Source organism: Amphibalanus amphitrite, unplaced genomic scaffold (assembly GCF_019059575.1).
Source record: "Amphibalanus amphitrite isolate SeventyFive unplaced genomic scaffold, NRLGWU_Aamphi_draft 000020F_arrow, whole genome shotgun sequence".
Lineage (NCBI taxonomy): Eukaryota > Metazoa > Arthropoda > Thecostraca > Balanomorpha > Balanidae > Amphibalanus > Amphibalanus amphitrite.
In genome coordinates, this window is record NW_024881516.1 from 1,301,180 (window position 1) to 1,314,259 (window position 13,080).

At 50.7% G+C, this 13,080-nt stretch overlaps 1 protein-coding gene, 1 long non-coding RNA gene and 1 other non-coding gene across 3 annotated transcripts; all 3 read left to right on the plus strand.

Annotated features, from left to right (window-relative positions):
* The first annotated feature begins 2,130 nt into the window (after positions 1-2,130).
* On the plus strand, positions 2,131-10,679 carry LOC122389967 (WD repeat-containing protein 91-like). Its single transcript, XM_043382512.1, has 13 exons — positions 2,131-2,272; positions 2,587-2,710; positions 3,021-3,179; positions 3,348-3,463; positions 3,741-3,919; positions 4,878-5,000; positions 5,373-5,526; positions 5,761-5,885; positions 6,447-6,617; positions 7,175-7,298; positions 10,018-10,038; positions 10,129-10,347; positions 10,602-10,679. The coding sequence occupies exons 1-13, from the start codon at positions 2,153-2,155 to the stop codon at positions 10,677-10,679; spliced, it is 1,713 nt and encodes a 570-aa protein (XP_043238447.1). The 5' UTR covers positions 2,131-2,152.
* Positions 7,786-7,867, plus strand: Trnas-uga. Its single transcript has one exon. It is a non-coding gene; the product is annotated as a tRNA-Ser (tRNA).
* Positions 10,680-10,794: 115 nt separating the features above from the next.
* LOC122390334 lies at positions 10,795-12,735 on the plus strand. Its single transcript, XR_006258130.1, has 2 exons — positions 10,795-10,894; positions 11,251-12,735. It is a non-coding gene; the product is annotated as an uncharacterized LOC122390334 (long non-coding RNA).
* Positions 12,736-13,080: the final 345 nt, after the last annotated feature.

Below are 13,080 nucleotides of genomic sequence, written 5' to 3' on the forward strand. Positions count from 1 at the left end.
GTGACCCCGGGCGAGTGGCCAAGCTTACCCCCAACCGAGAGCAATGCCACTGAACCACTGTTTTCCATGAGATAATAGGTACTGAGCAGGATTGGTTTACACCTAGATCAAAGATAAATTTCGAAAATAAACATGTTATCATAGACAAAGCCAGTCATGTCACTTAAGGTCAACTAGGGTCAAACTACGTTTTTGCAGATAACGCGACAGACAATGAAGCTAGAGCTTCAAAAATGGTGTCGTTGTGTTCTTCTTCATCAGCCGAGTCGAATGATATGCAATATGGTGCATTAAGGTAAAAAGAAAAATAAATTTTAAGGAATTTTGAAATACACATTTTTTGTCAATTTTGCATCACGATTTTCATCGACCTGTACTGTATATGTGGTAGACGCTAGCTAAAATACCAGTAGTGACATAAGCTCTAAGATGTCCAGAGCTAATCAGTACCTTAATATTTCACTTTCCGTTAATGTTTGGAAGACACATAATGGTTTCATCAACTCGTTGTAAAGCGCTGGGGAGGTGGCCGGCGTTACCCTTATGCCGGGCTTACCCCAGAAAAATCAACACTTTTTTAAAACTCGATTTTCTCAACCTTATACTTATTCCACGAAACCGAATTTTTGGGAAAACACGGCCAATGAACTTAGCTAGCTAACGGGATATCAACATTTTATACAGCACGTATGGTATGTAATAAAAATGAAAAAGAGCTTACTATGCCGGGCTTCCCCCGGCTTCCCCTATCGATCATCCATTCCATGCATTAAATTTGTCATTCACTTGATGGTCTGATATTTCTTCATGGTTTTATTGAACCACATTTGTGGACGAATGTTTGCGGAGACGAAGATAGCGCAGACAAAGGTTTGCGGACGAAAATATGCGCAGACAAATACCGGGGTTACATGAGCAAGTAAATGCGTATCAGGAACGGATTTTCCTATTCGCTCACCATTGTAGTCCGTTTGTAATGCGTATTAACTCTGCTCATGTAACCCCGAGCAAAGATTTGCGGACGAAGATTTGCGTGGACGAAGAAATGCGTGGACGAAAAATGCGGACGAAGATTTGCGGACGAAGATTCGCGGACGAAGATTCGCGGACGAAGATTTGCGGACGAAGATTTGCGGACGAAGATTTGCGGACGAAGATTTGCGGACGAAGATTTGCCGAGACGAAGATTTGCGTGGACGAAGAAATGCGGACGAAGATTTGCGTAGACGAAGAAGTGCGTGGACGAAAAAATGCGGACGAAGATTTGCGGACGAAGATTTGCGGGGACGAAGATTTGCGGACGAAGATATGCGTAGACGAAGATTTGCGTGGACGAAGAAATGCGGACGAAGATTTGCGTAGACGAAGAAATGCGTGGACGAAAAAATGCTTGACGAAGAAATGCGCCGACGAAGAAATGCGGAAACGAAGAAATGCGCTACGAATATTTGCGCTTACGAAGAAATGCGAGACGAAATAATGCGACACGAATAAATGCGCCGACGAAGATTTGCGGACGAAGAAATGCGGACGAAGAATTGCGCGACGAAGAAATGCCATACGAAGATTTGTCCTGGAATCTCAATTCTGCATATTAATTCTCAAATATCACATCAGAAAGGCATTCTTGTTAAATGTTTGAATGTGGTTTGAAGATCAATCCAAGAAGTTTTTCCTTTGCTAGAATCTGATGTAAGTGGCTATGATCTCAATAAATATGTTAAGATTCATAGACCTTTTCCTCGAAGATGGAAAAACAATACCAAAGGTTATATTTAATGCGGTGAGCTTTCGGCTACAAGCCTTTGTCAAACCAACAAAATGATATGATACAAAATTCAAAATTCATGAATTTTGAAACAAACTGACACGATACAAAATTCATGAATGTTGAATTTTGTATTGTGTCATTTTGTTGGTTTGATGAAGGCTTGTGGCCAAAAGCTAAGCTCACCGCATTAAATATAACTTTTGGCATTGTTTTTAATTCTTCGAGGAAAAGGTCAATGATTCTTCACGTATTTATTCTCACTATGTTCCTTGCTAAAGCACTTCACACCATTAATTTCATTGGCTATGATCTCTGAACATTATAAAGCTCTTTGATGTAAAATAGGTGACAAATGCTTACTCTGCTGTTTTTCAGACCAAGATGGCTCATGTCCAGTTCACCGACACATTGGTTAGGGAATATTTAGTATCAAGGGGATTTGCTACTGCGTTAAAGAGTTTTGATTCTGATGCTAAAGCCAGCAAGGATCATGGTTTCCGGGTAAGTAAATTAGTGTCCTGCATAAATAGGCATTTTGATTTGTATTATTGTTTATGACTCATATTTTTCTTGACTACTCTGCATACTAGAAGTAATTATGGTCTCTTTATGGGTGGTGGATTGGTCAATGGTTGATACAAGTTCTTGAATAAATATAGGTAACAGTCAATTCAATTAGCAACAGGAGGAGATCAATTAGTTCCTCAACATGAGAAGAAGAATAGAGTGGTTTAGAACCCTGTTGACTGCTCGCTATTCATTTGGACATGAGCTTAGGTACCATGGACCTTACATTGACAATAATTTCATTTCAGGTTGATAAGATAATGGAGATTCTCATGTCCAGTGTTCAAAACCTTGAGCTGCAGCAGCTAAGAACAATGTGGTCTCACTTAGACAAACACATATTTAGGCACTTGGAAGCTCATCAGATTATTGGTAAGTTTTCATGGTTCACTGTATCTCTTTAATGTGCTTCTGTCTACTCTATTCCCATTTGCTCTCTTGTTTGCTGTACTTGTTTGCTCGTATGTTGCTCTGGCAGCTGCCCAAGACCTTTGAGATTACTGTAACTGTAGCAGTTGCCCACGATCTGGGTCTGGGACATGTGTTCTTTGTTGTCCAGTACCTTGTGACATATGTGCTTTGCTCTGGCATCTGCTGTCCGCTCATGACGTGTGCTTTGCTGCAGCAGCTGCTTGGAACCTCTGGGCTCTGAGGCTCTGACTTGTGTGCTCTGCTCCCACAGCCGCCCGGGACCTGGGTATCGCGCTGATGCGGCGGTACGTGGTCCAGGCAGCCTCGTCCACTGAGACGGCCGGCAACCGCAACCGCGACAAGGTCCACGAGTTCTTCGAGAAGATGGCTCCGGAGATTCACAACCGACCCGAGTGGCGCGACTGGTTCGGTAAGCGCTGCAGTTGCGACAGTGGTCAGCATTGGTTTGACGAGGTTTTCAGTCGTTTTGAGAATCGATTTTGGTTCGGTTTTTTGCTCAGGATCCTCTTTGTTGCGACATGGTTTTCGGTGAGAGCCTGGGTGTTCCTTTCTGCCTGACTAGCGTCCGTGCCTGCAGCGCTACCATTCCTGAAGGCGCCCGAGGACCACCCGACGTTCTCCGTCTTCTTCAGTCGCCAGTGGCAGGACACACTCGCCGTGTCGCTCCATAACTTCCTGGCCATTGTCTTTCAGGTAAGCTGGCCCTTCCGAAACCCAAGCGCCATCTTGAGTTGTTCGATGTTGTGTTTTTATGTGAACAAATTATAATGGTTACGTATCATTCTGCCATGGCCTGTATCAGTTTGCGGTGGTAACGCGTCGACTGTGGGCTGAGCTGCTATGACGTGTCACGATCTATCGTGATAGACCACGGAGCTTACCCCGTGTTTTGCGCTCCGTGTATACCGTGATCTGCTGTGGTGCTGGCTGCTCACCTGTGCGCCCATAACGTCCGCTGGGCGGCCGCCAGTGCATGCCGCGCCCGACGCTGGCCCAGTACCAGGAGGACTCGGCGCTGATGCTGCAGTTGCAGCGCGAGAACATGGACCTGCGCAGCCGGCTGGAGGCGCTGACAGGCGCCGGCGCCGCGCCGCCGCCCGAGCTGCTGCCCGCTCAGCCCATCATGGACGACTTTAACGTGGTGGCGCAGTGAGTCGGGCCGACCGGCCGCCCCGAGATCACCCCCCCCCCCCCTCCCCTCAGGAGGGTGGGCCGGTGCTGGAGAGCCGCCGCCATGACGGTACATGGAGTGGAAGCAAGTAGCAAAAAGAGCATGCCTATTGCCTCAACTCTGGTTTTCGTACATGATTATTGATAACGTTTATTAAATCTGGAGATAGATTCGATCAATAATGAGTAACAATCGTCATTCAAATGTATTTTGTCTTGTACAAGAGACCGCACAAATGCTTGCTAAGCCTAAGCTATCGGCCAACGTTTATCTAGTCGTGGACACACAGTACGTCGGAAACCGTCGACCAGGGATTGTGCTCGACTCAAAAAATTTTGCCGACTCGACTCATCATTCAACTTCAGAATGCCCTGACTCAACTCTGACTCAAACAAGGAGCTGATTTTTTCCCTTGACTCGACTCATGACTCAAGCGGCTCAGTGAAAATATGAGTTGACTCAAACTTGACTCAAATTTTTTGTTGAGTCAAGTGTGTTGACTCAAAATTGACTCAGATAAAAAAGTTGTTGAGCGGGGGGGGTGGGGGTAAAAAAATCCGGGCGCAGGGCCAGGCCTGAGTTGTTAAGTGGGGGAGAATGAAAAACTTATACTATATATTGTTTCTAGAAAGTTGAGTCAGCTGACTTATGTTCCTAAATGTTTTTGACTCAACTCAATGACAAAAGTTATTTTACTGACTCAACTCTGACTCAACTCAACACCTTGATATTTTTGTCCGACTCAACTCTGACTCAACTCAACAGCTCAACATTTTATCCGACTCGACTCAAATCTGACTCATTTGAGTCAGAGTTGAGTCAAATTTCTGACTCGACTCATGAGTCAAGCACAACCCTGCGGCGTCGACACCGTCCGATTCCCGAGCCCCCAGTCCACTGTGACCGCGCTGAGCGCCGCTGCCGGTTCCGTTTCAGCGAGACGCCCAGCGTGGACAGCTCGTCGTCGTCGAAGCTGCGCTCGCTGATCGCGCGCTCTATCGGCTCGACGTCGCCCGGCTCGAGGCGGCGCTCGCCGGGCTCGGTCCGCGCCGGCGCCGGGTGAGGCGGGCACCGGAAGACGGAGGGAGCCGGTCGTGCCGATATGCATCGTCTAACTAGGTTTACAGTTATTCAAGGACTTTATCAGCGAGCCGGTTGTCATACCTAAGAAGGCGACCCAAAAAAGTATCTGTGAGTGCGGGAGACTAGGATATCACAGTGCATGTGTTTTGAAAAGAGAAAATGAAGAGATTGATTTGATATTGTTGCTACTAGACAGCACACGGACGACAAAGCTCGCACGCCAAAAACAGTCCCAAGGGCTGGCTCTGATTGGATGTCGGGGCCGGTAACTTTTTGTAGACATGTAACTGCCGATGCCGCTTCTTAATGTGACATCCGTCTGACCTGTCCTGACCGTCTGTCGGTCAGCGGTGCGGCGGCGGCGCGGACGGAGCCGGTGGCGCCCCCGCGCGTGGCCCGCTCCATCTCGGCTGGCCGGCGCCCGGCGGCAGCGGCGGGGCAGTCCCAGGTCGCCGAGACGCTGCCCGACACCGGCGGCACCGGGCCCGTGCTGCTGGGACAGGTCCGTGGTGGGGCGGAGTGGGGAGGGAGAGGGAGTGGATAGATCAGTAATTGTGGGTGTCACTGTGAGTGCGGGATAGAGGGTGAACTCTGCTGAACAATATGGAGGTGATGCGGATATCATCTATGCATCGTAAAACACTACAGGCTGTATGCTGTTGCTGTCCCGTTTTGCGGATAGTTCTCTGTTTGTTCACTGGTTCTGAGGTGGCTCACCTGTCCGTCTGTCTGGCAGGAGTCGCTGCTGGGACACCGCTCCGCCATCACCCAGTGTCGGTTCAACACGGCCGGCACCCTGCTGGCCACGACAGACATGGACGGCGGCGTGCGCGTCTGGGAGCCGGCCCCGCCGCCCGCCAGGTGAGGCCCGACCGACCCCAGCGTCCCAAAATTATATTTTGCCATGGGTGTCGGAGTGGTATGTTCCTAACTACAAACATGGCTGAGATTGGAAAATTATCAGTCAGAATGATACAAAAAAGAGCAATAACAGGGATCATCAATTTATTTGAGAATGTTGTAGGATGTGGTAGCTGGTTTATAAGATTAGGAAATAAAAAATAGGTTAAAGCCAGCCAGCAAATATCCACGCAGTCACATATGCTCTTTATTGGTGAAATTGGGAGTGAAAAACGGCTCTGGAAAATTGGAGGTGAGTGTGGAAACTTATTTCCACTTGGATACCACTTCCCACCCAAACTGGCAAGTTTTGGGACACTGACCGACCCTTCCCGCTATCGCCCGTCAAGACGTGAGCCCCTGTCCAACGCGACCCGTCGGCGTAGTGTGTCATTGGGTGGTCTTGTCCAGTGCCGTTTGCAATGCCAGTCAAGGCGGGAAGTGTTCAGTGAAGTGACGATGTCTCAGTCGCACGTAGCCCGCAGTATCTGAGCTGTTACTGTGCCCTGTGTCCTCTGTCAGGCAGGTGTGCACGATGCGCTGCCGCTCGCCGGTGCTCTCCTGCTGCTGGCTGAACGGACAGCTGCTGGCCTACGGCTCGGCGTCCGGCGAGGTGCGCCTGCACGACGTCTCCAAACGGCGACAGGTGCTGGAGCTGACCGGCGACGCGCAGCCCGCGCTGCGAGACAGGAGGTGGGTGCCAGTGCTCAGTCTCCGTCCGTCCCACGGGACAGGAGGTGGGTGCCAGTGGGAGTCTCCGTCCGTCCCACGGGACAGGAGGTGGGTGCCAGTGCCCAGTCTCCGTCCCTACTACGGGATAGGAGCCAGGAGAGTAGTAGGATTCAGCCCCCACCCGTACTGGGGGATAGGAGGTGGATGTCAGCAAGATTACTTTGGCTGGATATCAGTCCCCACCGTCGTCACAGGACAGCCATGTATTAGATGTCAACTTTTATATATCCAAAAGGCTGTCTTGCCGGTCTTGCTGAAATGAAATAATCCCACGGCTATGGCTGAGTGGCATGCTGACCGTGCTCGACGTCACCATCGTCCCGTTTGGTGTCACTGTTGTCTCGTCTGGCGTCACCGTGTCCTGTTTGACGTCACCGTGTCCTGTTTGACGTCACCGTGTCCTGTTTGACGTCACCGTGTCCTGTTTGACGTCACCGTGTCCCGTTTGACGTCACCGTGTCCCGTTTGTTTGACGTCACCGTGTCCTGTTTGACGTCACCGTTCTCCCTGTCGGTCAGGGTACTGCACCTGGCGGCCGCCAGTCCGTCCAGCTCGCTGCTCTGCTCAGTGACCTCTCGCGCCAGCAGTGGCCCCTCCCGCTCCGACCTGTTCATCTACGACCTGAAGGCCTCACGACAGGAGGTCAGTACGCGGCGGGACGATTCCCCAGTGCTGTCATGCTTGACACATATTTAATTGATTGAGCTCAGGGAGGAAACATTGTTCTTTTTTTGAAATAATACCTAACGTCGCTACTTGGTTGATGATTGACCTTCATAAAAATTCGAATTGAAGTAGACTTTATTGTTACTAACCAGGGCATTTAATAGGATGGGACTAAAGGGTTATGCTATTTTGCTCGGCCTGCTAAATCCTCGGTTCTTGTTGGCCCTAAAAAAGAGGCAGCATGTTCCCAAAGCGATTCTAACCGGGCTGCCCGACCGAGCCGACTTCAGTGATCCGCTCGCCCAGGAGTGGCGCTAAGGTCGCGTCACCATCCAGACCGCTTGGTACCGGGATGCTCATTGCTCACGTCATTTGTTTGCAATTAATGTTGTGCCACTATGGCAACTGCAATTTTGCGATAATGTTTATGTTATCAAAACCCTTATTACCCGTTTGCTGGCGAGCAGTCGTGGCCGAGTGGTTAAGGCGTTGGACTTGAAATCCAATGGGGTCTCCCCGCGCAGGTTCGAACCCTGCCGGCTGCGTAGGTTTTGGACATTTGCCGACGTTTTGATGCCGGATCTTGGCCGGATTATCGACCGTCTCGCTCGATGTTCACTGTTAAGCCGCGCTGAATTCCTGTTGGGGTTTGCTTCGTACTCGTTACCTTATTAACATTACGGCGCTTGAGCAATAGTTGCGTTTGCATAGTATTTTGACGAGGCTCTAGCTCATTTATTTTGCGACAATTTCGATGCAGCGATCTTTGTATATTTAGAGGGGACAATTTGGTAAATTATAAAGCACCATTGGCATCTTTTGCAACGTAATGGGCGAAGCATCTATAAGCTTGCAACAATCCCTATGTATACGGGGCTAAAACGTGCCAGTCTGCGGGTTTGTTGAGGCGGTACTGTATCCTGATGGTCATCGCTGAACTTGGAGGGGCGCCGCGCTGTTGGAACGAGAATATCTTCTGTAATGTATGATTTTAAACTTTTACGACTAGACATATATGAATTCAATGCACGCTTTTTAACCGAAGGTTTGTTGTCAATAGTTAAAACACTATTCTTTAGAATTGTGTTTTTCTATTGAAAAACAAATCTGAGTTCCCTGACAATTTGGCAAAAGCTGCCTGAGATCAGTAGGCTACTAGTCGTTTCCTTGTTTTCACTAAAAACGATTAACGACTAGCAGCCGAAAGATATACCTTGAATTGAGAATATCTTCATTCGTCTATGGATACAACTCGATGCATATGCCATATGCATGCATGCACGTGCCAAAGAAGTAGATAGTGAGCCATGTTGCTTCGAAATGTGACGGTAAATGGTTAACCTTCCAGGCGGTGGGGGGGGGGGCATTTTTTGCCCCCCCCCCTTAGTTTTTTCCATATATCTCCAGAACCGCTGCGCCGATCGTTACCAAACTTTCAGTACCCTCCCGTGAATAGCTATTGCACATTGTGACCAAAATTTTCCAAAGGCTATGATAGGTTGGCCGCTAATGACGCCAGAGTGACGTCATTTCTGCCATTTTCGACAAAAAAAGGTTTCGCGGGAAGAGCTGTCAGGCCTACAGCTTTAGAGATACAGAAAAATGTTTTTGCAGACATAGAAGGTGTAGAATTAACAGGGCTACAAAACTGCTATATCGGATTTTTGAAATTATTGGATTTTGACCCCCAAAAATAAAAAAATAGATTTTTTGAATATAATAGCCGAAAAAATCCAAAAAGTTTTTTGAATTTCGAAAAAAGCCGTAATATAGGTAATAGTCCCTATCGCCTTCTAGCTACATACCAAATTGGAGATAGATACCTCTTTTTTTGGCCAAGTTATAGCGAAAAAAAAACTGTTCAAAATTGATGACGTCAAATTTTTAAGCTCAATTTTTAGCAATTATAGACCTCGTAGCGCAAAACAAAGACCACCATTAGATTCCCCGTGACGAGCTGCATCGAATCAATACCCATTTTATGCAAAACTATCAACTTTGAAATTTGACCTTTTTTGACCTGACCTTGACCTGACCTCCACCAGAAAGTGACCTAAACCGTACCTGATGGTCTTGTAACCAACACCATTGAGTTGGAAATGAAAAATTGGCCATAAATCATGCATCGCACAACCGTAGTAAAGTTGGGTTCATGTGGTGGTGACCCTTGGTGACCTTTGGTGACCTGACCTGTGACCTGACCTGGTATGACCAGTGACCTCTATTAGCAACATATGTACTAGACAACTGACGCCCTATCGCTGATTTTCGACAAAATGCGTTTTACTCGGTGTTATAGCGCTTTCCCTAGAAGCCCCGTGAACGGTGAAACATTTTATCTTTGACCTGACCTGTGACGTCATCGGTGACCCCGAGGACAATGAATTTTGGTTTCTCTTGACAAATTTGACAGGGCTATCGAACGCCGTTTGAATTTTCCGGATCCGTCCAGTAGTTTCGGAGAACCGGGGGGGGAATGCCCCCCCCCCCCACCGCGCGGAAGGTGGCCGGGAGGCCCACCGCCTGATGGATTAAAATACAAAATTGTTGATTTTAATCAACGTTACTACTTTTTACCGATTTTAAACCGTTGTGCAATGTGCATGTCATTTCTGGTCTCCCTCTACCACCTGAAGACTATGCTGAAGACACCTGCGGTGCTCTACGCCCGCCCCCCCCCCCCCCCCCACCCCAGTGCACGCTGAGCCTGCCGGCGGTGGTGTCGGCGGCTCTGACACCCCGCCTCCCCCCCCCCCAGTGCACGCCGAGTCTGACAGTCTGACACCTCCCCCTCCCCCCTCCCCAGTGCACGCTGAGCCTGCCGGCCGGAGTCAGCTGCGGCAGCGCCGAGTTCAACCACAACGGCCAGCTGCTGCTGTGCGCCTGCAGCGACGGCCACGTGCGCGTCTACGACGGCCGTATGGAAGGCTGCATCAGCGACTGGACGGCGCACACGGGCGCCGCGCTGACCGTCCACCTGTCCCCGGACCAGACGCACATCTACACCCTGGGCGCGGACAACAAGGCGAGTCAACGCGCCCGCCGCGACTGCGTGGAGAGGAGCGGACAGCTCGATGGGGCAGCAGGCAGAGTGTTCACTGGGGCTGGAACTAAACCAGTGGGAACGGGAGGATACCAGATCCAATGCTGGTCGGTCCACTGGATCTGATCTGATACCTGATAGGAATACACCAGTGCACAATGTTAAATGTTATCATGTTCTGTGTGGTGAGACTCCTTCAGTTTGATTCAGTTGTTCCTGGTTTCGTTGGCCGTTAGGCCGAGCCCGGAACGCCCCGCGCCGCTCCCGTCTCCCGCCGTGCTGACCCGCCGTTCATGTTCCGGTGCAGCTGGTGACCTGGAGCCTGGCGCAGACGGGCAGCCAGCTCTCGGAGAGCTGCCTGCACGAGCGGGCCAGCGGCCCGTTCGCGGTGCACCGGCCGGGCGGCGAGCCGGCGCCGCACCGGCCGGGCGGCGAGCCGGCGCCGCAGCGGCCCTACGGCCAGCTGTTCGCGCTCGACGGGCGACACCACATGCTGACGTGCGGCGCCACCGGCGGCAGGCTCTACCAGGTAACGGACTGGGCTCTACCAGGTAACGGACCGGGATCTACCGGGTAACGGACTGAGTAACGGACCGGGAAACAGACGGGGCTAAACCGGGTGACGGGCCGGGCTCTACCAATTAAGGACCGGGAGCTACCGGGCGGGAAACAGACGGGGCTAAACCGGGTGACGGGCCGGGCTCTACCAAGTAAGGACCGGGAGCTACCGGGGAACGGACGGGGCTGTACCAAGTTACGAACGGGGCTCTACCAAGTAACGAACGGAGTGCTCTGCCAGGTAACGGGTGAGGCGCCACCGGGTAACGGACGGGCTCTATTCGTTACCGGTGTTCCGTCGCTGACCGCCGCCGGTGTGTGTTGCAGGTGGGGCCGTCTGGCCTGGAGCACCTGCTCAGTCTGGGCGGCCACGGCGCGCCCGTGCTCACCTGCGACATGGCCGACAACCTGTGCGTCACCGCCTCTCTGGACGGCGGCGTCAAGACGTCCAGCCTGCTGCTGCCCAGCTGAGGCCGCCGGCGGGCCCGCTCCGGGCGCCCGGCCGCGTCCCCGGGCCCGGAGGGGCTCCGGCAGCCGGAGACAGCCGCTGCCGGAACAGCCGTCCACGCACGTCCGGGCGCACGGAGGGGGCAGCGATATCGGGGCGGTGCGGAAATGACCCGGCGGGCCCGCAGCACCGGTATCGGTAGTGGACGGAGCGGGATACAGCCGGACGGAGCCGGGTGAGGCCGGACAGAACCGGACGGTAGTCGCCGCCGGAGTGACGATCAGAGGTAGGGCTACAGCCGGCACCCGGTGGCTATCAAACAAACCGAAATATCGCTACTTAATCGGGGCAGTGGGGAGTCTGCTGCCGGCGGTGTTCCGTCCGGCTAGCTACAACAGGGTGGTGCAGTACTCGTGCCGCAGGGACAGCACTGCCACTGATCTGCGTTGGGCCTCTGCACGCGACGCACAGGCTGACCGGGTCTAGCGGCAGTCAAGGGCCGATGCGGCGATAGCGGCAGTCAAGCTCAGTGCCTCGGCACTGAGCGGCAGCTGTGTCACGCGATTTTTCTGCACTGCACCTATTTACGTGTGAGTGATGCGGGTTTTTCAAGGGTGCTTTGACGGGGCATGTGTGGTACCAGCTGGCAATAGTAATCTGCGTAGTGTCTGGTATGACGTATGTTTGAGCTTGTGGCGGAATTAGTTGTATCTCATTTATGCTGAGGTTATGGGGCCCGGGGCTTGATGTGTAACAGTATTCTCGAAGGCAATTTAGTGACTTGCATGAAATTGTTATTTATTTATAATCATACGCTAGTTATCTCCAATATGTATGATTTCCTTTGGAATTTAACCATCTATCTTGGTTATCAAGATATCTATCTTGGGTTATCAAGATAACATCTTTATTGGTTTGTTACGATAATTTTATCGTTCACAACACGTCATTATTAATCTTTTGCCGATTTAGCTGTGCGACATAGGTACTCCAGCATTCCCGATGTCATTCCATGGTGTCATTCCGCAGCAGAGCAGCGACGCCACCATTATCGGCGGTGGAACGTTGCTGCCTGGCCTGACCCATCTCCGTGGCACATTTTCAGAGCTCCTAAGATCTCCTCCACAGTGCACAGACTGCTGCCTAATGTCGAGTGTTCCGTGGTAAATGGAACGGCATCATTACTTTGCCAGCATGCCATTTCATTTGACGTAGAAATGTGCCTATTCATGTCGTGTTCTCCATATTTATGAGTATGCAGCTTTAAGAGTTGTTCGTTTGCAGTGATATGGTCCCCGTACCTGTTTGAACTCGATGTACTTGACAATATATGCCTTGTTTACGCGGTAGGTATACCTTACCTATATGGGAGTTTACTTCGAGCTCGCTGAAGTAGCGCCAATCAAACAACGAAAAAAGGCGCTTACATGGCGTAAACAAAGTGGGCGAATGTGGACGATCGGATATTATAGTCTGTTGAAAGTGGAGCACAATCGCCTGTACCGAAGAGCAGCTTGGAAAGCGCACACATACTGTGTATAACGTCCAAATTTATCATGGAGAGACGGGAAGAACGGCACAAGGCGAGTGAGGCAAATTCAAATTAGGAGCATGTTGTGATGCATTTTCAGTGATGAATCTCATGAATCTTCAGGTCATGATGATGAAGAGAATGCCCGGGTACAAAGAGATTCGTGTACCTATAGGCG

Excerpts from the sequence above, each read along its gene's own strand:
- LOC122389967 (XM_043382512.1), top strand. The coding sequence starts at position 2,153 with ATGGCTCATGTCCAGTTCACCGACACATTGGTTAGGGAATATTTAGTA. Across the intron at positions 2,273-2,586 it reads GCAAGGATCATGGTTTCCGG|GTTGATAAGATAATGGAGAT; the intron begins GTAAGTAAATTA and ends ATTTCATTTCAG. Across the intron at positions 7,299-10,017 it reads TGAAGGCCTCACGACAGGAG|TGCACGCTGAGCCTGCCGGC; the intron begins GTCAGTACGCGG and ends CCCCCACCCCAG.